At 31.9% G+C, this 24,623-nt stretch overlaps 2 protein-coding genes across 19 annotated transcripts in view; one reads left to right on the forward strand and one right to left on the reverse strand.

The window, feature by feature from the left end:
* LOC143240731 (transient-receptor-potential-like protein) overlaps window positions 1–9,925 on the forward strand; it is a 35,449-nt gene extending 25,524 nt beyond the window's left edge. The window contains exons 13-15 of one of the 2 annotated variants that reach the window (XM_076483661.1): window positions 1,845–1,886; window positions 4,781–4,970; window positions 7,458–9,925. In XM_076483661.1, coding sequence (XP_076339776.1) covers window positions 1,845–1,886; window positions 4,781–4,970; window positions 7,458–8,956 — 1,731 coding nt within the window. In that variant the 3' untranslated portion in view covers window positions 8,957–9,925. The remainder of the gene's footprint in view (window positions 1–1,844; window positions 1,887–4,780; window positions 4,971–7,457) is intronic. The other variant, XM_076483663.1, reaches the window with a different exon arrangement.
* Window positions 9,926–11,453: 1,528 nt separating this feature from the next.
* The window catches only part of LOC143239606 (H(+)/Cl(-) exchange transporter 3-like), a 102,435-nt gene continuing 89,265 nt past the window's right edge, over window positions 11,454–24,623 (reverse strand). For all 17 annotated transcript variants that reach the window (XM_076480860.1, XM_076480865.1, XM_076480867.1 and 14 more), the window contains 7 exons: window positions 22,676–22,790; window positions 21,946–22,041; window positions 20,027–20,085; window positions 19,117–19,224; window positions 17,213–17,331; window positions 14,365–14,459; window positions 11,454–11,866 (listed from right to left, as the gene is read on the reverse strand). In XM_076480860.1, coding sequence (XP_076336975.1) covers window positions 11,776–11,866; window positions 14,365–14,459; window positions 17,213–17,331; window positions 19,117–19,224; window positions 20,027–20,085; window positions 21,946–22,041; window positions 22,676–22,790 — 683 coding nt within the window. In that variant the 3' untranslated portion in view covers window positions 11,454–11,775. The remainder of the gene's footprint in view (window positions 11,867–14,364; window positions 14,460–17,212; window positions 17,332–19,116; window positions 19,225–20,026; window positions 20,086–21,945; window positions 22,042–22,675; window positions 22,791–24,623) is intronic.

Here is a 24,623-nt window from a genome sequence, read left to right on the forward strand (position 1 = left end):
CATAAGGCTATGCCACGGGGGTGTGTGTGAAATATATATTGAATTACTAACAATAAACAGTGTCTGGAAGATGAACATTATCTAGGATTGGGTATGCAGACTAGCCTGGCATGGCTCTATGGTTAATGCGCTCAACTCGCAATCTGCGGGTCGTGTGTTGGAATCTCCGTCGCCGAACATCAGCCATGGGAAAGTTATATTGTTACGATCAATCTTACTATTCGTTGTCGGTGAACAGAACAGATTAGTTACCTTCCCTTTAATGTTTCACCGTTAGATTAGTGATGCCCACTTGCAGATAAGAGGGGTGTCACCAGGTAAATGTTGCCCGAGAATCACCAATGATGCATTAGCATCTTAGGTACCCTAACAATCATGAGTGGATTGAAGACCCTCTTCACCTCTACAAATAAAGTACCATATCATATTTTGAATCTTTAGCTGTGTGCCGTAAACTACATCAGTTGGCCGATTATCTATGACAACGCACTAGCGTAAAGCAAACTGCTACTGACCAAAGGTGATGCATCCGAATTCTAAAAAGCTGCTTTTGGCACCCCTGTTGTCACATGACTCAGTTACTACGCCAGTATTTCCTGGATCTTAAAATAAGCTTCCATACGGTATATTTTTCACTGTTTTCTTAGCTTCTTGACTGTGCGCGAAAGAGGTGATTGTTTTTAATTTCTTGCAAAGTTTCACAAGCGCTATCTGCGCTAGCCTTTCTTAATTTAGAAGTGCACGACAAGAGAAAAGGCAGTAACTCATCATCTCCCACCGCCAACTCTTGGACTACCCTTTTACCAACGAACTGTAGGATTGACCCTGACACTTTATAACGAACCCAGGCTGAAAGAGCGAGCATGTTTTGTGTGACGGGGATTTGAACCCGCGTCCTTTAGATTGCGAGATGAGCGCCCTAACCACATAGCTTTCTGGACCAGGGAGAAATGTTATACTGTAAATTCAACAAAAAAGATGGAAAACTTTTGGAATTCCGCCAATGTGGCTTATATGTTACGCATAAACGCGTTCCGCATTTTAAGATTGTGGGTGCACTAGGTCAAGGGTTATTGTTTGGTCAGACCCAAAAGCGATAATGGACGTCCTGATTAACTGTCTCCTTTTAAGGCTATAAGTTCAAAATAAGGGACAACGATGAATAGGTAGCCAAACAAAATATCATTTTAAAGAAATATTAAAGCATAGTCTGTACTTAAATCTTAAATTACAGTTTTTTTACATGTTCTGTTGACCTCACAAGCTCACATATATAACAAACCAGCTTTGTGTATTACATATTTCAAGACACTTAGTGTTAAAATGTTTAACTGCCGTGACAAACTCATCACAAAAGTCGGAGAGATTGTGAATTCTTGTGTGCCGGTTGCCTCCATGATAATGTGCATTTGATGTAAATAAAAGATAGCAAGTACTATAAAGCTCCAATGTTATTATATTTTATGATAATCTATTATCCACCTGTATCCCTTCAGTTCGAACACTTAGTAAAACAAGTACCTTTACATTTTTGCTGCTAATAGATTAAAAAAAAATAAAAAATGAAGGGTGCAGTGGTGTCTTTATTTTGTTAAACTAACTACTCAATCACAACTAAACAATCACAACATGAAAAACTGTGATAATTTATGGTGAAACTTTAAAATTTTTTAAAAACTAAATTTCTCGCACATTTGAGCTGCATGGTATTGTAGTATTCCAAGGGTAAAACTCTTGAACAAGTCGTATGGTGAAATATTTAGTTATAAAAAAAATGCTAATATGGAGGTGTAAGTGATGTTATATTTAAAGCAGCGATTTTCTTTTGTTTTTTCTATGTATAGAAAAAAGAAAACAAAGAGAGAGAAAGGGAGTCCCGATATCAAGTAAGAATAAATTTTGTATAAATCTTTTTTTTTTTTTAACAACGATATTCAAAATACATGTTTACTAACACTAAGTATAGCGTTAAGTATCCATTTTTATTTCTTGGAATCATAACATGTTTTTAGTTCATAAAAATTAATACAAAAATCCAAATGTTAGGTTAAATTAATATGAATTAAATTAAATTATACAAGCCGCGTTCACCGGTTTTGAACATGTAAAGGATATTCTGAGAAAACATTCGGCACCAGATGGCGCAAGCAAACAATTGTGCCACAGTACTAAAGTTCCCCTCGGCGGACTCAGCAGATAGCCCAACGTGGCTTTGCTATAAGAAAATACACATACATTACTAAAGCAGTTCATAAGAAATGGATAAAAATATTATAACTTGAGCGTTTTCGAAAGTTGGACCGTTCACCTGAAAAAGAAAGGTCCACCATTCAAATAAGTTCGGGTTATAGGGTTTTTATTCATTTCTGTCAAAACTTCTTGAACCTACGTGTTCTTTTTAACATCATAATGCAGTTTATTAACACCATTGTATAGTTTAGGTATGGAATCCGGGTATCATTCCGGCTCGTAATATTACGCTATTAATAAGATCAAGATTAGTGACCATACGCACACCTGCAATTGAAATTTTAAAAGTTAACTGCAACAGATAACTCTACTTACATTTCAATAATTTTTTTACTTCAAAATATTTTAAAACTGATATTTTATCACTTTGTAATAACATTTATTGAGTGTAATTTTTTAAGGAAAAAACATGAAGTTTTTCTTACGCCGCTCGACTCAGAGGTGTTCCATCTATAAACAACACGTCTATCGATTTTTGATATTTTCTAAAAGTAATCAACCCTCGAGAATAGAATGATTCACGTCTTGTTTCGCATATCAGTTATAAAAGTAGAAGAAGGGGAGGGAAAACTACTTAAATTTTGATGTGGAATCCTAGACACATTCATACAACGTAACTTCCAGACCCTTAATAATGTCTAATAACAAGTATTTGGTTTATGAATATTTATACTATTGGGCGAAAGACAATACTCTGTATTAATTATGTATGCAGAATAGTATAAACACATATGCACGTAAGTAAAATCATATAACTTAAAATTGCATAAGCTATATATGTTCGAAAAATATTTTCTGCAAATTTCCAGCTTGTAAACACTCAGGCTATTTTGTTACAAAGAAGTTGTAGTTTCCAAGGCGAACTTCAAAGGCCAAGAACAGATAGATGCTGGTAACATAATGGGAAGTTAATTTTTATCCTGAATTCTTTTATGTGATTATAATAATACGGTTAGAAACTTTACATTAGTTTGTAAAGAATATGAACTTACATTCATTATGTCAATATGTACATTAACATTTATTGATATATAAGGTTGAGTTGGTTACACTAAAACGATGTTGAATATACAAATTAGAATGTCACAAGAGAGTCGAATGTATCAGGATTATATTACATTGCTGCCACGAAAATGTGATAGATTTTGAGAAAGGTATGTAATAGTCCTTTTCCCCACACGAATTATCTATATGTTCAAATCACAAAGATGTGTTTGAGTTGAAGATTTAGGATATTCAAAATGGAGGTATTCCTTATAATTAATGTTATTGGAAAAAAAAAAAGAAACGTGGGTTAATATGGGAAGCACCATCCAGAAACAGACCTGCAACAAGTCTTATTTCTGCAGTGGTAAGCCAAGTGCAGCGTCATGTAAAAAAGAGTAAGAAGTTACGAACAAAAGGTCAATGACAAAAGCCGTACTGTGCCTCAGACAACAATATGTAATATAACCAAAGTCAGTTTTGTAAAATGATGTCAAAAAGGGTATTAGTTCAACAAGATAAGGCTCACAGTCGAACATTTCGTTCAACCATCGTATACTTTAAGAACCTGAAAAATGAATTTAGATGTCATTGCTATTCCATGCAAAGACATACTGGTAAGGTTCTAGCAACGATTATGAATTTATGTACAATTCGGCTGTTAAAACTTTCAATGTAAAAACCGTCATTTTGATATATTAGATAAATTATGAATAGCTTGCACAGAGGATTTGTGTGCTTTAGACACGACAACCTAACGATGGAGCCTTTTGCAATGGAAACCACGCTGCGAGGTTATTGTCGTGATATACAATCGTTGGATAGAACCTTCCAAATGTGAGGCTCCAAATTCGTTTTAGTATAATGTACTCAACCTCCTGAAAACATGCATCATGTCATGTTTCAATTTGTTCAGAGTTACACTACATTTAAAGGTATTATTTTCGTACAATATCGAATATATAATTAGGTAACGAGTTTTTCGTTACATTTCTTTCGAAATGAATAGTTATTATTATTATTGCAGCATGACTTTCGTGACGAAAAAAATGATCGCAACTTTAAAAACTTTCAGAATTTTTTGTACATCTAATATGAAGAATATTAGAAAAATCGGTCTTTGTGGAATGAATTTTAAAATGTGTTAAGTGGAGCTCACAGTATTATTTCTTAATAAAAGATACATCCTTTGATTGACTCACCGAAATGATTAGTGTCTTAACCTAAGAGCTGTCTTAAAATAAGAGTTTTAGAAAGTAACATATTTCACATTTCCGGTCAAGATGTATCGAACAATTGAATTTGATAGATATTATGGGTTGATTGCTTTTGCTAGCATGTTTACTAAAATAGTTACCATACTTAATGTGCTCCTAATACACCCAAAGATTCAATTATCACCACTGACAACTTGTTTATCTTTAAGCATTTGAACATTAGTTATATTCCAATCTTTCTTTGCTAACTGTGTGATAATAAGGCAGAAACTTATTTAGTTGTAAGCTTTATATTTATATAACTGTTTTATAAAGTTGTTTTATTCTAGTCTGTTATGAAAAACCTTGTTTGGAGATATGTTACCGCGCAGCAACGAAACGCTGAAAACCAGTCCGTGACGGAAGATGACATCAACGAATTGAGACAAGATGTGTCCTCCTTCCGGTTTCATTTGATGGACTCTTTGAGAGAAAGTGGCTTTATCAAGCCTGAGATAAAAGTGGAAAAGTCGGAGGGTAGTAAGATATTTATGCTACTATTTCTCTTTATATAAATAATTTATGAAACCAGATAAAAAAAAAAGGATATTGGATATTCGAATTTGAAGGTGCACTTACATTAATAGGTACAATATCTTATAGAACAGAAACGTCCGCATTTATGCATCACACTGGTTATAATAACTAGATATTCAGTGTTATAAGCATTCAAACTTATGCTGAAAGAATGCGGGTTTTTAACCAAAACATAAAGTACGTTTGTTTCTGTGAATTTCCGTTCCAAGAAATATATAGTGCGCTTGAAAATCTCTGTACAAATACTTAGCTTCGTTAATACCTCGTGTGTTTTTTTAATACAATGTTTTCCAACAGAACTTTAAAGTAGCGTCACACTGATCGATAAGGTGTTATAATGTGATTATCAATTCCACTATTCATTAGTAAAAGGAGTAGCCTAAGGGTTGGCAGTGGGTGGTAATGACTAGTTGCCTTCTCTGTAGTCTTACATTGTTAAAGTAGGTATGGCTAGCGCAAATAACCCTCGTAGAGCTTTCAAAACAAACAAATTATCTTCCTGTTTATCTGGCATAAAATTTCTTTACGTACAATTTTAAACACTGCAATTCTTACATGATATATTCAAATTAAGTACAGATCTATGAAGTTTACTTTGTGAGAGTTTTGCAACTATCTCTGAGGAAATGTCCGATTTCTTAAACAGTTTTGTATTATTTACTACAATAAGTAAAGAGATATCAATTCCTATAGGATATAACACCAAGACTGAAGAAGCATGATCAGTTGTTTGGTAATTTGTGGTATATTATATCATAAGTGTGAGGCCCGGCATAACAAGGTGGGTTAAGGCAATCGATGGTCACCTGAGGGTCGCGGGTTCGAATCCCCGCCACATCAAACATGCTCGCCCTTTTAGCTGTGGGGGCGTTATAATGTGAAGGTCAATCCAACTATTAATAGGTAAAACAGTAACTCAAGTGTTGGCAGTGGGTGGTGATGACTAGCTGCCTTCCCTCTAGTCTTACACTGCTAAAGTAGGGAAGGCTAGCGCAGATAGCTCTTGTGTAGCTTTGCACGAAATTCAAAAACAAAACAAACAAACATAAGTTTGTGTGTTTTCCTTACAGCAAAGCTACATCGGGCTATCTGCTGAGTCCACAAAGGGAATCAAACCCCTGATTTTAGTGTTGTAAATCCGTAAACTTACCGTTGAACCAGCGTGAGACGTATATCGTAAGACGTTGCTGGCCCTCTACTGTTGTTCAACATATTAACATATACCATCCCGACCACATATAGCGAAATGTTTCGCTCAGTACCAGAACTTATCAGGTTGGGCAAGCAACATGTAAACGATCTGTAGAAATGCTGTCTATAAAACTTGTTTATAGATATCGGTTCGTAAGAATGATCTACAGGACAGTAATTGCATTGCGTGTCCAAGGACCCTCATGAACACAGATATTCTAACATGTTCGGCATCGTGCCGTTGATATACTATTATATTTTACTCACCGAGGAAACATATAGTGCTGGTTAAGAAAGATAACAAAAAAAATAATGGTCTTATTCCTATGTAATATCACGTATGTTATATTTGTTTCTTCATGTAAGCTTAATTAAACAACACAGTAACGGTATCTTCTTAATGAGACCGTAATGGCAAAACGTTGAGAAAAACTACATTAAAAAGACTATTCTTTTTGCAATTATAAATGTGCATAATTTCTTAAAAATGATGAAAAAGCTACAGCATGGTTTACGAATACTATCACAGGGTTTTATGTATTCTTCTCAATGAGAAACTCAACCAAGGTCGATTATTTCAAACTTAATTATCTAGCGATATCTTTAGTGGCCGTATAGGTTACCACAAAAAAAGGAGAAAGAAATCGGACCATTACGGCCTTATTCGTTATTCTTAAAATTTATATCCTATATTAGCCAACAGAATCTAAGTAAGCGTTTAAAATTAAATTTTAATTAATTTTCTATATCCTATAACATTACAACAAAATATCCGATATTCAGTCCTTTATTTAATCTTGTTTGAGCCGTGACTAAAAATTAAGTCATGGAGGGTTGTCCTTCTTTGTTTTGAATTTTGCGTAAAGTTACACGAGGGCTATCTGCGCTAGCCGTCCCTAATTTAGCAGTGTAAGATTAGAGGGAAGGCAGCCAGTCATCACCACCCACCGACAACTCTTTCACCAACGAATAATGGGATTGACCGTAACTTTATAATACCTAAACGAATGAAAGGGCGAATATGTTTGGTGTGAAGAGGATTCAACCTGCGACCTTCGGATTAGGAGTCGAACGCCTTAACCACCTGACCATGCTGGGACTTGTTTGTTATTCAGCAAAAAGCTACATAAAGGGCTATCTGTGCATATGCAAAGTACACATATAGTTTTATATACCAACGTTATTGTTTTCGTTGCTATAGTTAGTAGCCAATAAAATTATTGTTGTTTTCCTTTTTAGCTATATGTAAGAAGATAAAAGTTCGAGAACGAAGACTATTGAAAGATTTTAACATCGGACTAGTGGAAGGTTGTTCAGGCGAAACTCCTCCCGACATCAAGACCAGCAAAAACAAACTTTCCCGTTTTGTGAGATTGACGGGATCTTTGAAGTCAGGTAACCATCACTCATCTTCTAAATGGAGAGAGATGATCATAGATGCCAAACGATCCCAAATCGGAAGTAGCAGAAGCCTAGATTCTACGGGTAGAACAGATAGCTTACGGAAATCGCTAGAGAGAGAAACTGATCGACACACTACAGCACCTGTGAACGACACTGTTCATGAGGAAGGAATTCTTTGGAGGTCAGTTCTTGAAGTCAATTTGTTCAAAGATCCAAATAATATAAAATTGAAACCTGAACCTAATTCAGAACTTGAGCAGGCAAATTTAGAAGATGATAGTGATTCTTTACCAGTTAGTGAAATCAAGCAACTCGAGTCAGACACTAAATATTACCTATGCAGTAACAACTCCAGTAAACAAAACATCTCCAAAGATAGTCAGGGAAATCAAATAGTTTCACAGTCACTTATTAACCAAGAAATTGATGAGAAAATAACTGCAGTACCTGAAACACAATATAAAAACCGTTTGAGCCTTCAGATGTTTCCTCTACTAGAAAACGTTAACCATGAAACTAGAAGTTATTGTTACAGGACACTTCCTCAAAAGCCATCACAATGTGGACTAACTATGCCAAACAAAACCTCCAGAACACTTCCTTCTTCTAAAAAGTTAACAGCAATTCAAACAACAATGCCTTCACATTTAACTGATAACACCACCTCCCCTAGTCAATCACAGGCATCAACGCTAACAGAGAGTTCCAACCCAGCTATTGAGCAATTAATCGATAATAACATGGACGACAAAAAGAACTTAGAACAATCAGCATCAACGATGGATGCTATACCGGGACAAGATGAGCCACTTCCACAAGTACTTGAAGTTGAAGATCGAAATAAAGTAACTTCTCAAGTCATCAATGTTAATAAAACCATCATGATAGATGATGGTATCGATAACGCTGCTTTTGAGAATTCACCATATGAAGTAACTGAAGATACCACACGATCTAATGAAACCACGGAAGAGAATATGGCCAATGTTCCTAGATGTCAGTATCCAATTCCTGCACCTAATGTGATGGACGATTTCATTCATACAGTAGAAATGCCTCAGGATTCAGATTCAACTGTGGTTGAGGTGCCTCCCAGCCCCTGCAGTGGTCAGAAAATAGATTGCGAAAATCATATTCGTCTTTCTCCACCTCCACCACCAATTTCTTGTAATAAAGTGCCCAGTGGAGATCTTCATCAAGCAGACTCATCCTCAAGCTCTGAAAATTCAACAGTATCTTCACCAGGCTCTGGACGACAGCTGTTGATTGCAATCTCACGACACATCCCAGATGTTGCCACTATCAAACGACATCATCATCTGGGCTGGATGTAAAAGGAAAATAAAATATCCTTTGAATATTAGACAGCAGGCTTTAAAAGAAGCTGTTATAAATGTATGTATCATAAAAATATTCGATGCAACTAGACACTCCACTGCAATAACTAGTACACAGCTGTGTGTCCATGGAACCTAACGAGTAGAAATTACACATAATACACACACAAAAAAAACCGGTGTATGTATGGGGGTACGTATATAATAATAGATCGTGCAACGAAAAGTTCTATCCCACATTTTGAATAATTTGAACGCAACGAGAAATTGGTTCTAGTGATGAATGTTTCTCTACACAAAGCATTACATTTTCCCTTCTTCCGTTTTGGAGAAACTAATGGATTATATTATTTTACGATTTATCATTTGTTTATTCAGTTTTTAAATGAAATATGTTTTTAAAAATAAGAAAAAATGGCACAGACTTTTATGTACAGAGCCATACAGATGAACGGTTGTAATTTACTATGAAAAGTATTTCATATTCCCTTCAGAAATTACAAAATATTTGTATACGTTGAGATAGGAAAAACAAATTCTATACAGAAAATTAATGATATAGATAAAAATATCAAATATTTCATATACAATTACAGTTTGTATTTAAAAAAATTGCATACAACTTGGTATCCTAAACTTTCCAGGAAAATAGTATTTTGAACACAAATATTATAATAATGAGAAATCAGAACAGAAATTACTGAACATAATCGTATTACTTTAGAGTAATAGTTATTTATATTTATAGAATAGGTGTAGGTAATGTATTTTGGATTTCTAAGGAAGCTCATATTTATTGTAAAATATGAAATTACAAACTATGTAATTAATAGTTCTGGGTTTTTGTTGTGGTTCAATAATTGTTAAAATGAGAAAATTTACATAATACATAAACTATGTATTTATCACTCAATATATTTCTGAACTCTTGTAAGCATATTACAAAATAAAGATATTCTAGTTCTTTGACCTACTACTTTTTTCAAATTGTTTTCACGATTTTTGTGTGTATGACATCATTTAAGTTTCCTGCTGAGTGACTTGTGTAGGCCAAACAGACAATCAAATATTTTCCTGTACATTATTAAAGCCCTCAAAGCCATTTTGACTTTATTATGCTATATTCAATAACATTTTTATATTTATTTTTAAAAACAAACTCCATAAAAAAAATTCCCTTTAAGAGGAGAAAAAAAACATTTTAATGCCTTCAAGATCCATACATGCCTTAAGTAATTGGAGGTACTGATTACTTGAATCAAATATATTCTGCCACCACCACATTAAATGAAACATATAGCATTCAGTAATTTTGTTTTTCATAACAATTCATGAGTGTATCTAGTTTAATTAAGCAGTTCACTGCTGACTTTGGTAAACTTTTCTTCAGACCATGCAAGATTAATCAAGTCTGATGGTATGTAGAGCAGCACTGTATATGTGACACTACAACTCTTTGTTGGAAAAAGTTATAGCTTTGACCATTCTAATCTCCTGCTAACCCTTGTTGTTTTCCTTTCCTAGTGTTCTGCATTTATTAGGACAGTTGTCTTGGAATATCTGGTTGAATGACTTTTCATTTACCCATAGCATGTCTTTTTACTTTAAAATACACTGAGTATCCCATCTTCAAATCATACTTATATCTTGTTTTACGTTTTTTAAGATTGGATAATACAGCTTTTACACTACTGCTTCTCTATGGTGTAAAAGTTTTCTACCAATCACAAATATGACAATGCTGGCAGCTCCACTTGAATTTTATTTGCTATTTGATTTTACACATGGATGGAAACAAACAGAGCACATTTTACACAGATTAAACAAATCATCCTGTAAATGCATACCCTTTTGTAATCAATTTGCAAAGAAGAGCTACTAACGGTATATAATAATGTATCTTCTTACACTATCAACTGCAAGAAACTTCAGAAACAGTGTATTATATACATCTGTGAAAGAAGTGTTGGTAAATATTTAACTGTATGAAAACAGATAAGTCACTTCTTCAGATCAACCCATTTTGTATTTTTATCTCGTATGTTTAAAACGTTTGATGATTTCACACAGTAATTGAGACCCTTGTTATGATTATAATATATCAAGAATGACAGTTTGACCTTTTACCAAAATAAAGCAAAGAACAATGTTTCTACCTTCTTCGGTTATCTGAAGGCGACTTTGTTTTCTGCTTTATTTTGGTAAAAGTGTTAACACCCATACTAGTCGTCCCGAGATAGATTTTTACTTCAAGTGAGTTTCTCCTTATCACAAACAGTTTGACCTATTTTATGAGCAGCAGATTAGCAACTGAAACGTAGAATAAAAACAAATTATTAATAAGATAGGTGATTGTACTAACCATAACTACAATAAAACAGTTGTAGTTATAACAGTGTAAGATGCAACAGTTACAAATTTATATATGATTATTATAGGATTTATTATCCACATGAGGTAAAAACAAAGCAAAACCACACAGAAACAGAGAATATAAATTGTGAAATAACTTTATTCAAACCTTTTGCACATAACTTTAAATATTACGCACATCTCAATGAGCAAGGTTCCAGCCATAACTCTCCACAAGTAACAACACAGTATTAAACAGACAAGATATATTTAAAAAAATTAAGATACATCTACAGCAGATGTCACACCCAGTGGACATGCTTTCTAGTTCACAAAATAGTCTATTATCAACCATACTATACTGCAGGAAATGGATCAGTCAGAGAATGCACATATACAAATCATCAACCATCATAGGACTAATGAGTAACACACCCATTAAAACAATATATAAATGTATATAATTAGTTAAATAATACAGATTCAGGATCTTCATTGCCTAACTGTTTGATATGTCGCAGAACATCCTTTTTTGTAATAATCCCAAGTAGTCGCCTGAAAGATAGAAAATTACTGGATTAGTTAAATAACCATCATACAGTGTGTTTGGTGAGCTTCTACCCTCTCATAAATAGATGTCTCTAATAACTGAGGTTGAAAGGAGATGAACACTGGTAACAAGGAAAACATTCCAATAATTTCAGATAATTGTTTTAAGATGTTGCAAGTACCACAACAGTATTATTAGGATTAGAAATATTAAGTAGGGCAATTAGCCTTTAACGGGTAGAGAACAAAGAGTATTTGGTAATTACAAAGAAAAAGGAGATCGTTCTTATATGTATTGTCAAAGTAAGTAAGGAACAAATAAAGCAGGTCAATAAATTCCACTACCTGAGGAACTGGATAATATCAGAGGGCAAACGTGATCATAAAATAAAACAAAGAATAGGGATGGTAAAAAAGCTTTTTGATAATAAAAAAATACTAATAAATAGCATAATTTATATTGGAACGAAGTTAACAGTCTTGGATCATTATGATATACCAGTTTTCACGTGTGCGTTAAAATGTTGGATAACATCTCCGTGTATGTAAAAGAAAAATGAAGCAACTAAATTGTGGTTCTTAAAGCCCATCTTGTAGGTATGTTGGACACACCACTTCTAAAATCTCTCAAACTGTCTTCTCTTGAAAAAGGAATAATTAGAAGGGATCTGACTGAGGTGTTTAAGATGGTAAAGGGAATTGATAGTGTTGATATACCATTTTTCACACAGAGAGAGAAGGACTAGAGGACACAAATATATATCTGGCAAAACAGAACTCATCTTCACCTAAGACAGTTTTATTTTTCTAACAGGGTGGTTGGTCTCTGGAATGGATTGCTGTCAGATGTTGTGGAGGCAGTAAATTTAAGTGAGTTTAAGAGAAAGCTTAATAATTATATGAATGATAAGGCCTGGCTTTGAAGTTTTTCTTCTATTATTTAATAGAATTCAGGCTTACTGCTAAGCCATTGGGAGCTGCAAAGAGATAATGTGGTTCATAAAATCACTTTTGCACTAATAGGGATATGGACTTTCACTTTTTATGAAAATTACAAACTACATATAAAAGTGTGAAACTTTGAACAGCTTAAGTTTATATTACATTAGCATTTCTAACATAAACCTGTCAAAATTACATCCTCATACACATGCACAAATCTAGGAAAAAAAATGCATTACTTAAATTATTGTTGAAATAAAAACGATTCAATTGTAGTCTTAAATATACCAGGTGTACACTTATTTGATGATATAGAGAGCTAGAATCTCAGACCAGACTTGTTTGATTTTATAGCATCCGTAACTAAAGTTTCAGAAATTTGAGATTTTTTACCCTACATTATATAACAACCAAGATCTCCTAAAAATTCATTTATTTCCAGTTATAGGTACTACAGCCAACCTACATGGAATAAAAGTAGTTACGTCTGGCTTTTACAAATGTTTAATTTAATTTTTTCAGATGAAACATCAAACTTGGCAATGTTTACTGGTTCATACTATTTCCATCTTTAAGAAACTTCAAATATACATGGTTTTGCCCATTGTTAGTCATGTATATAAACAAGACATGTTTAGATTATTACTTAACATCTAAATTATTTGTTTGGTGTTTGAAATGTGGGCTTTCTTAAGCCTTATTAAGTATCAAGAACATGAAAATAAATAAGTATTGCTCAAATATGTAGTAATTAAAATAAAACACAGGGTATTATAGTAAAAATTGCAAATATAAAACTGAACACTAAGTTTTATGTATATATATTTAAATAATTTAGTTTTTGTTATGCATCATATTTCTAATTTAATTGAAGTAGTTAGATTTATTGTAAAAACAAGTTTTGATCCAAAATGAAGTCTTTAAAATAGTATTTAAATTACCACACCAAATACAAAATCTGAATAAAGTTATAATGCATAGGTGACAAGATGGTAGAGAAAATGGTATAATACAAAACAAAAATAAAGAAAAAACTACCTGCATATTTTACACTTTGTGTAACTTTAGAGTGAACTTTGGTTCATGCATTTTCAGAATGGTCCAGAAGGTTTGACTATGATCCTGTTTTCATAAGTTAATAGCCATTCTTGTTGAGAAAATTACAATACTAATAAAAAAATAAAACTACTTTTCAATTTTTAACAGGTATAAATAGAAAAAAAAACTTATTTTTTTTTGCCTTTTGAACACAAATCATAATATCTTACTTGTAGTGGTTATTGTGTGACAAATTAACATTGTTCATAAGCTGCATGGCACTCTGTTTTTCTATCCCAGGCTCTACTCTTGGTCCCTGATCAGGACCCAAGTTAAAGCAATCAATAGAATCTTTGTTCAGTTAGTGGTCTCATAGAATTTCTTTTAATTAATCCCCATTAATGTTATATTTTCTAGTTTTGGGAATGTGGCTTTACTGAAAAAGAAATACATGCCTCTAAGAGATGGGGGTATCAATAACTTCTGTTACTTTACTTAAGAGTATAAAATAAAAAGAAACTTACCCATTGTGAATAACTAATACCTGTCTTAACCCAAGCTTACAGAACATGTCAATGACTGTCTCCACAGGAGTTTGGTCTGTGATGGTGATTGGAGCCTGTAAGATATGCCATGTTAATTAATCTTTCTCGCACATTTCTAACTTCTTATTGTTTAATTGTGATCCACAAAACTCCTGAGCATGAGCCACTTTTTTCATAATATTAAAACTGCAGCAAATCTGATGCAAATTTTATTGGCCTTTTCATACATACTATACCTTTCACAAACATTCATCAAACCTGAGATATTATACAGTAACTTCGGTTATCTGAAAATGAAGTATTTTACTTCAATATAACAAAAGGTTCTATTGAAAATAAAAGTTAGATTTAACTGTAAAAGGTATTTCTAGATTATTATATGTTGGGTAGTAATTTAAGTTAAGGTCAGACCAAAACCTAACAAAATACATATTATATAAGCATAATAAATACTCATTTCTTCAAAAATTTTAGATTTTAAAATCTCCAATTAAAGATCCACAATAATTCTGTTTTCAAATAATACTGAAGTTACAAGTAAGCAAACACTAAATCTTATTTTAGATTATCAAATGACTTTAAGCTATTATTTTCTCTATTTTTTAATAAGCTATGGTTTACATCAGAAATGGTAACAGATTATTGTTAAGAATCATTCTTACCTGCTTTCACTTATTTGCATAATCTGAAACTGACAGGTATATCTAATCTGAGAATTAAATTATTTGTTATAGCTACATCCACATGTAGTCTGCAAATGACACAGACAGGTGTGTACGTGTTTTCTTATAGCAAAGTCACATCAGACTATCTGAGGGGAATCAAACCCTTGATTTTAGCATTGTAAATCCATAAACTTATCACTGTACCAGTGGTGGACGACAACAGGTATAGGCTAAAAAACTAATGTAGTCAGATACAGAATCTAAAATGTATATATTATATACTTGAAGTGTAGATTTAGTCTGAAACTGAGTTGAATATACTCTAAAACTGATAATTATCTATTTTGAAAAATATGTCTACAATTTCAACTAACAGACTTAGTTATTTTGATGCTTCAATTGATCTTGTGAATAATACTGTTAAGTATGTATAGAAAATTGCTCAAAATCACTTTTTTGTTGTTGTTTAATCTATTTACTCTGTACTTTGTATATGGAACCTATCTCCATTTCAATCATTATTATTAGGTAACAGTATTTATTATTATAATAATGTAATATTGAGTTGTTTTTTATTAAAGTGTTTTTCTTTAGTTTTAGCTGTGCTCAAAAGTTACAGTTCTGTTAATATAATATTTGTTCATTTTTACTTACCATAGTTTTTTTGATAACAGGAGAAAAACTCTTGTTGAAAACCTTGGTCATTATTATATAAAAGAAATAGAAGGAATTAATTTCCAATCTTTAAAGCGAAGAATAAATAGATGCAAAAAGCTTAGCAATTAAACTGTATATAGGTCTTAAACAAAAATGAAATTTCGAGCAGACTAAAGACACAATCTATCACCTTGAAATCTTGGTTTGAAAGAACAAGGTAACCTTTTCACAGATTAAAATGGCTGAGAAAACCACTAGGAGGACATTCTAAGCTGTTGATTGGTTATTGACATGTTATATATTGAAGTAAGTGTAAATAGGGGACCATTTCCAAAAATGGAAAGAGGCGAATTGTGTTTGATTCAGTACCTAAGCCATATCTCAACAAAATATAAAAATATGAGGTTGTTATTTTATATTCTAGCTTCTCAATATTGGTAAGTTATGTTCCTATATCGTACTTGTGACATCACAAACATCTAATTTGATCCAGTGCTGCATAAAACATGCCATGTGTTCTTTTAATAATTAACTTTAAATTAAGAAACTGACTCATGTATAATACTAAAATTTGATTTATAAGTGAGTTTGGTATCAAACTGTAGATGGTATAAATTAATAAAATCGTTGTTCAATAAAATTTTGATTGGAAGTCAACAACTACAATGACATGTCCTTTGATCCATGACCTATTCTGATGGGGTTAAAAAGTTAGGTGAAACTTATTTCTATACGAAATTTATTGTAAACATTGTAATTTTTTGGGATTCTTTTTGTGTCTGACGTTTAGCACAAAACTACATAATGGGCTATTTTTACTCTGTCAACTGCAGGTATCAAACTTAGTTTCTATTTCTACTATTGCAAGTCTACAGACATACTGCTGTGCCACTGAGGGGCTATGGATTCTTACCCATTTTTAACTTATTTTGAAAAATTTTTAACTTTTCTTTATCAAAAGTAAATTATCTCAATCAGAACTAGAAGAGGTAAATATTAAGTGAATGAATGAAAGGAGATTAGAAATGGAGTTTAATAGCATTAGAGAAAGTAAATTTGCACTTCGAAAAACACCACAACCACCACTACATTTGTTGATCATTTTAGTTCAACTAAGTATAAAAACCTTCCATTTTTATTGCAGCAACTAAAGAAAAGTATAACACTTAATTTCAGGCTCAGAATCCACCAATTGTTTTTTTTATACTGGAACTGTTCAAGCAGTATTTTAGCCACAGAAGTTCTAAAAAGTGGCATATTATGCCATAAAGTTACAAATTTTACTAATGAAGTAAAAACTGTAGAAATCTATTTAAGAGTATTTCCAAGAAAATTTGCTTACACAGTGAAAACAGGAAAAGATAGATAAAGCTTAATGAAATGAGCTCTATAAACTAACCTTAATATTTACTTGTCTGACTAGTTAAATGAATATTTCAGATTTAATGCTGAAATACTATTCTCATTTGACACAACTTTAAAGTAATTTTTACAAATAAAATTACCATATCCAAAATTTTTCGAAGCTTAACAGCTGGAGGCCCTAACGAAGACTGAGATGAGTGAGAAGTGAACAGCACATGGCTTTCTCCTACTACTCCTTCTTGTGTCTTTTTGACATTAGCTAATAAAGAATACAACAAAAAATGACAATCATGTGAATAGCTCAATAAATATTCAAAGCTTAAAACACTTACACTCTGTCATGTAATACATGATTAGATATGAAAATTAACACTGTACACACAAATGTAAATGCACACAAAAAAAATACAGACAATCCAATTGAAAGAAGGTTTAAGTTAGTGACTTATATATGAATAATAACAAAGAAAGTTAAAAACAAACTACTTTTATCAGCAATAATGATGCTCTGTGATGTGTTCTAAGTATGTTACTTGTAACAGATTTGAACAGAAATAAAAATGTGAATAAAGCAATATGGTTCTTATAATCAATATTAATTTTATTAACTGTGAGTACATTACAGCAGAGATGCCAACCATCATGATTTGAGCGTAATCATTATGAGTTTGGTGTATACATTACGACTATACGCTCATACATATGCTCATATTACAACTTGTTGCAACTCCCAAATTATTATATATTATATAGGTCTATACAATAAAGTGATAAATTGTTCCCCCAGGGCTTGAAAGGGGTGAAAAGAAAATGTGTAGTGAAATACAAATAAATTTTGATTATAAATAAAAGACATAGTCCAAATGGCTACTTGTGATAATCATGTTTGTGCTTGAAATAATAAAAGAATATTTGTATCTCCGATGTCTACCAATAGTTTGAGTGCGGTGCTTCTCCATACTGGACACGTGTGGGAATCCATAGTTACATCATCGGTGTTTGTCAGCCAATCAGCGCTCGTGTAGATGGGTATTTCTCATTTTCTAAGCAGCATTGAAACACCAATGCAATCGTTCACAAGATGGAAAAAAAGAGACCTCGTTCACCAGATTGTCTTGTTTCTGGCAAATCTAAAAGGACTACAACTGTGAAAGGGCTCTGTCTACAATCACTACGCTCAGTCATTTGAAATAGTTGGCATCTCTGTTATAGTAAAATAATTTTGGAGTCTTATCATGTCATTCAAGTTAGTACTCAATGATTATAGCCTTGCAAAATAAGTTTCCATAGCAAAGTTCTCTGTTCTAATGCTATCATGTCTAATACACATTTCTCTTTCTCATTTCTAAATTATATAGTGTATGAAAGGATGATCCTCCAGTGTTTTTTCCAACAATCTGATCATGTACTGGTATGACCTGGTATGGAACACCATTAATTATCCATCCTGGTCTCTAGCTGTTTGACGTATGCAATGATTGAACAGGTATACGTTAGGGAAGCAACTCATGCACATGACTTGTGTTACTTTCAGCTGTAAAGGTCTTTCTTGATTATGTTATATACTGTTGCTTGGGATGTCCTTTGCCAATGACTTCATCTCTTACAAGAAAATGCACTTTGCTTACTATTAGTGATATACAAATTGCTGCATCTCTTTTTCTGGATGGTCACAAAGCTCCAGGTTGATCCATATTAATTTTAATTTAGAATGCCATTAAACACAAAGGATATCATTGCCTCAGAAATTCTAAGTCCCAATTCTGAATGCATGAGAAAAGGCTGTTATATACCTCCATAAAACCAATGACTTATCTGGTGGCATCACAATATCTACTAATCACCAAACAATGTTAAAATATAGCTTGATAAATGTAATTCCATCTTAATTTTATATCAGCTGTGGTTGCCACATGATTTGATGATCCGCATAATCAAAATAATTTTATTTTAATAAAATGTACTCAAATTTCTGCATGTTTTGAGAACTTGCATTTTAATAGATTCTAAAGTTAAACATGGATATTTAATAAAACTTATTTACCCAAGGCTAATGTCAGATCCTTCCTTAATACAAAACCCACCAGATACTGAGATTCTTGAGAAATAATAACAGGAAACCCATTATGATCAGTGGACTTCAGGATGTTTTCTGCAAAGATATAAAACTAATATGAAGATATATTTAACAACTGGTGTAAAGAAATTAATTAGTATTATAATATATTTCAAATTATTTCTCTGGGTTACTCAAATGAAAAAACTGTTTACAAAGCTTGCCAAACACTAATTTTTACTCTTGAATTGAAGCAAATGAAAGCAAACAGCTCATAAATTTTAGTATATATTTAACAATTATGCTCAAATTATATGCTGCTTAAAATTATGTTTTGCTTGAGTAAAGAACAAAAAATCAAGTTTTTTTTTTGTTTCTACAAGTGATACCGTATTAACTTGTCATATGTGTAAAGTCAAAATTAGGTTGATTATTATTATAAAGCATTATTCCAGTAATGATTATTAGCATTAAGTCATTATTTCTTTAAATCTGAGCTTATGGCAAAGACATTTCTCACACACCATGGTATAACACAACTTAGTTTACTATTATTGACAGGGTTTCTTAATATGAGGCTTTAATGATATTAACACTATTTTTTAATGTTAATTTGTTGTAAACATATTACAGAAAAGTCTCTTAACATAAAATTATTTTGAGAAAAATTCTTCATTGGTAACTTTACATTTCTTACTTTTCTTCTAATACACAAAAAAGAAAATCCTACATCAATGCTTGTTAAAATATTTAAAAACAGAGTTTACACTAAAAATATATGTGGACAAAAGTAATTAGAATGGTCATTCACTCAAGTCCATTTTCTAAAGAATCTTTATCCAAAATTAACCAAAACAAGTTGCTGTTAATAATGACAAAGAAGTACTTCATTACTAACCAACATCATCAACAGTCATGGTGTCTTGTGTAATTACACATAATGGACTCTCGTTTCTCCTATTACAAAAAACAAACAAAATACGCATCAGGTTAATATATCTAATCTCATGCTCTTTAAAATTTTTCACAGCACTAAACTGGGATGGAATCACATAGCAAATCATTAGTATTTTTGCTAGAAATGCTTTTAATTATCTTAATCCCGGGAATGATTTTGTAATTATTTTGTACTTATTACAATTTTCATACTCATATTTCCAGCTGATTGAAAAAGGGGCAAGTGGAGTTTAGTTCAAGGGGAACATTCACACAAAAGCAAGGATTTCAGCTTTTATCCTACCTCAGAATTAGGCAACTATGTATTTTATTTATTAAGATTCAAAATAATCTACATGTCATCAACTTAGGTACTGTTACTAAGTAAGGTGAGTATATATTGCAGAAACTGAGATATATGGGAAAAATATATAGTTCTTTCACTTAAGCCCACTGTGGTACCTGAAACCATACAACAACTCTTATCTTATGTCGTGTTTCTTGTGCTACATGTGGAATTATTTCCAACACTGCCACATGTGTAGTGTGTAAACTTTCCATGGAATTGAAATGAGAGAAAATACACACAGTATGCATGGGGATGTTTGCCAAGTTGGTTCTTTGCAACTGTGTGCAAGCATAGTCTGTGATGCAAATATTAGATTTATTCCATTCATTGATAATACAATAGGCTGGTCACTTTGTTAAGCAAGATTTTAGAGGGTGCATGCCATAGATTTTGAACAGAGTAACATTGGCTTTTTAACACTTGTGGGAAAATTTGTCAAATATGAAGAAAATGGATGGGGCAGGGCTGACTTCCCCTCTGAACCACTGAAGCTCGAGCAATGATGTGATAACTTTTAATTTAGATTTAAATCTATAAGCTTTGTAGTCATATCTATGCTTCATTTATTAGACTGGTGGTACATAAAATATTAGTTGTTTATACTGAAGTAATTTGTTGGATAGAACTTGTTTTGGTTCTGTCAAATATTTTTTGTGTATAAAAGCACTTATATAAAACATATTAAAAGATTTGATCTTTAACTTTTGTAAATACATTTAACTTTATAAAATAAATAAAGCAACAGTTATAATTCAATATGACATTTTAAAAATAACTTATGTAAAATACTGAAAAATTCTAATTGTAAATATGCAAGGAAAACAAATATTCTCCTAACAATTGTCTTTCTGTTATGATTTAAGCAGAATACATTTAGGTTTGGTCAGTTATTTCTGAAGTCTGAGTAGAGAATTTCTGATTGGAATCTCTAGTGATACATTATAAAAAATTCATAACTGAAAAAAAAAGTATCAACATGACTTGCATTATAAACTACTAACATACACATTAATTTCTAAACATAATGGTATATATATCATTTCACTTTAGTAAAATGTTTCAAAGAAATATTGATCTGGCCAATTTTGGTTTCATATTACATATGAATAACAAACAACATACAAGTAGAAGGCTAGAGTTGATATCAAATTACTAAAAAAATAAACAGTTAAATACATTTAATATATCATTTTGTTGGTCTGACAGTTGCATGTTATATGTATTATAGACACCCAATTTTCTTGCTTATTGTTATAACTAATAAACTTATTCCTAAGTATATCTGAGTATATTTATGTCATTTATTTATTTAGACATTTTAAAATATAGTACAGAGAGCAAAATATAGTTAAATACTGTATTTCATAATTAATTTTACTGAAAGGACAAAGTGGGTAGCTGTGAAGCTTACTGCTAAATATATAAAAGAAGGCGTTCCCATAATACAATTGATTCAAACTTTTTACTCATTAGAAAATTTCTATTGCAGGAAAAAAATTTAACTGTATTAAGGTTTAACATTTGTAACCTACCTGGGTGTCATTATGTCTGCAGCTAATGCTGTATATATATACTCCTCCTTACTATCCATGTAGGGATAACCATTCAAATTAATGTGGGCATCATAACTGAACAGTGGTCAAGGATGTATATAATTATCACAAAAATACTGTGTTTTAAAACTGATCCATGAAATTTTTCTAAACCATGAGTTTTATACTTTGTGCAGTTCAAAAATAAATGATAGTTAGGACTTTATTAAATCACAGACAATTATGTAAGAATGATAAGACACTTCCTTGCTATTTCTATACTTCTGATAAAAGGTTACTTATCCCTTGAACTTTAACTCACTAATATCAAATAGGATAATAGCTCAGTCACTAACATTCAAATTTTTCATTATTTAAAAAATAAATTTTTACATTTTTACATACAAAGAAGTTAACATACATGAAATGTATTAAACATTTCAATGTTTTCAATTGTCTGTTACATCTTTTGTATTTTTCAACTATGAATAAACTTTTCATTAAACATGTATATACTATATAGATTATTAAAAATCATGAAAATGTGAACATTTAAATAAAATAAAAACATTTAAAAAGTTTTGTCTAATGCTTACAACTAGAAATATGTGAACTAATGAAAAGCTAATATACATTCAAAATACTAAATTACAACAACTACAGAATACATATAATCAGTTAGTAGTTATATATCTGTAGATGTACTTTAATAGTGTGTTATGAAGGATACATTCCTCTTCTTCCAAAAGCATCTCCTACCCACTTACTTGCCATGACAGCAGCCATAAGTGGCACAATATACTTCACACTACCAGTCAATTCAAACATGATTACCACTAGGGATACTGGAAAGCAAATTAACATGCACTTGCTTTACACACAACACTTTTGTTGTAGCTGCTTGATTTTTCTGATAAAATACTTTTGCAGATGGTTCCAAAATTTTAAACAGATAACTTTTTAATGGCATAGTATTAAAAATAAAATTACACACTACAATTTGTGTATAGAAGAAAGAGACAATTTAATTATGATATTTAATAACTTACAGAAAACTCCAAAATCATAATGGACCTTGCCTTTTTTTTTACATTTCAATCCATTTATTTATACTGTTTATTCAGTTTTAAATTCTAAATTACAGAAGTATCAGAGTATACAGGTAAATGTACAAGTATTACATATACATATAATGGTGCAATGTTCCTATATTTATACTGAAATAGTTAGTAATTTAACAGTTTATGTCATGTATTCAGCTACACAGCCATATAGTGTAAATAAAAATCTTTTTAGTAAGATTGAAAAACTATATATATATGAAAATACAACACTTTTTTGAGTAAAATGTGTTTCAACAAAATGCTTAGTTCTCACAGCATAACATGTGCAAGAAAACCACACAACCAGATGCCCACTTAAAACAAAGAAAGAATTGGAACACAAATATGCAGCGATAGTACCAATACAATCAAATGTTCAATCTTGGTGAGTACTGATGGAAGATACCTTCGTCTAATTTTTGGAAGAGAAGTAGAGAGTGTGAGACAACAACAAGAACTGTACACCACACAATTCATACTGAAATGGAACCAAAGATAAGAAAATGGGGTATAAAGTCCCTGTACTTACCTGTGACATATTAAGGGACCATATGTTTGATCTAAAGTCATCATCTCATCACCATTGAGGATAATATGTCAAAAAGTTCAGAAGAAGATAGGAATCTTGTAAAAGAGAAGCATCACACATGTAGAATGACACCAAGAAATATGGAGGTAAAACTGAAATTCTTTTTGATAAGTACACCATGAATATGTTAATCCCTTGGATATGTCAAACTGGGATCCCAGTCATGTATATGGAAGAAACAGGAGGATGAAAAAAAAAGAATTATCTAGTGACTATCTAGGGTTGGGTTTGAATAGCAACTAGTAAAGATAAGCCAAATCTAGAAACAGCAGAGGTAACAATATGATGAAAGTAAGAAGGATGTAAAGATTTGAAGATCTGTACATGTGACAGTTTGGAAAATTAAAAATAAATGAGGTAAAAGAAGTGAGGGAAACAGAAACACATCTAACACGATGAAAAAAAATCTTACTGAACATATGCTTGTGTCAAATGCTACACTTTCCTGGTAAGAGCACAATTACTCACTCAACATAAGGAATTAAATATTTAATCAATGAACTAAATAAGTAAGCAATAAACAAATCAACACATCTGTAATGAAGACATTAAGTCTGACTTAAATGATGTCCAGATCAACACACTCCATGTCAAAATAATAAATGAAAAGCAACTTTTTTACAAATAGACTACTTTTCTTTCTTGGTGAGGAAAGGGAAATTTGATTACACAAAAACTGCATTTTAACAGTTTTGGAAACATCAAAGGCATAGAAATTGAATTAATTAATGACAGTATGAAATAAAAAGAAACTCTCCCATAAAAAAGTGTAAATTGCATGAAATTCTAAAATATCAAAGATTAATATATAAAACCTCTAAGCCCACAAGATTTCAGAAGACACTGGAGTCAACAGAAACTGGCACTGTACACAGAATCATAGATCACAGAGTAAAAGCACAGAAAGAATCAGAGTGAAACTTATTGCAACCTAGTGGGCCAAAATTGTAATAAAGAAAGCTTCTGATTATCAAATAAGAAACAGA

This window comes from Tachypleus tridentatus, chromosome 13, assembly GCF_004210375.1.
Source record: "Tachypleus tridentatus isolate NWPU-2018 chromosome 13, ASM421037v1, whole genome shotgun sequence".
NCBI lineage: Eukaryota > Metazoa > Arthropoda > Merostomata > Xiphosura > Limulidae > Tachypleus > Tachypleus tridentatus.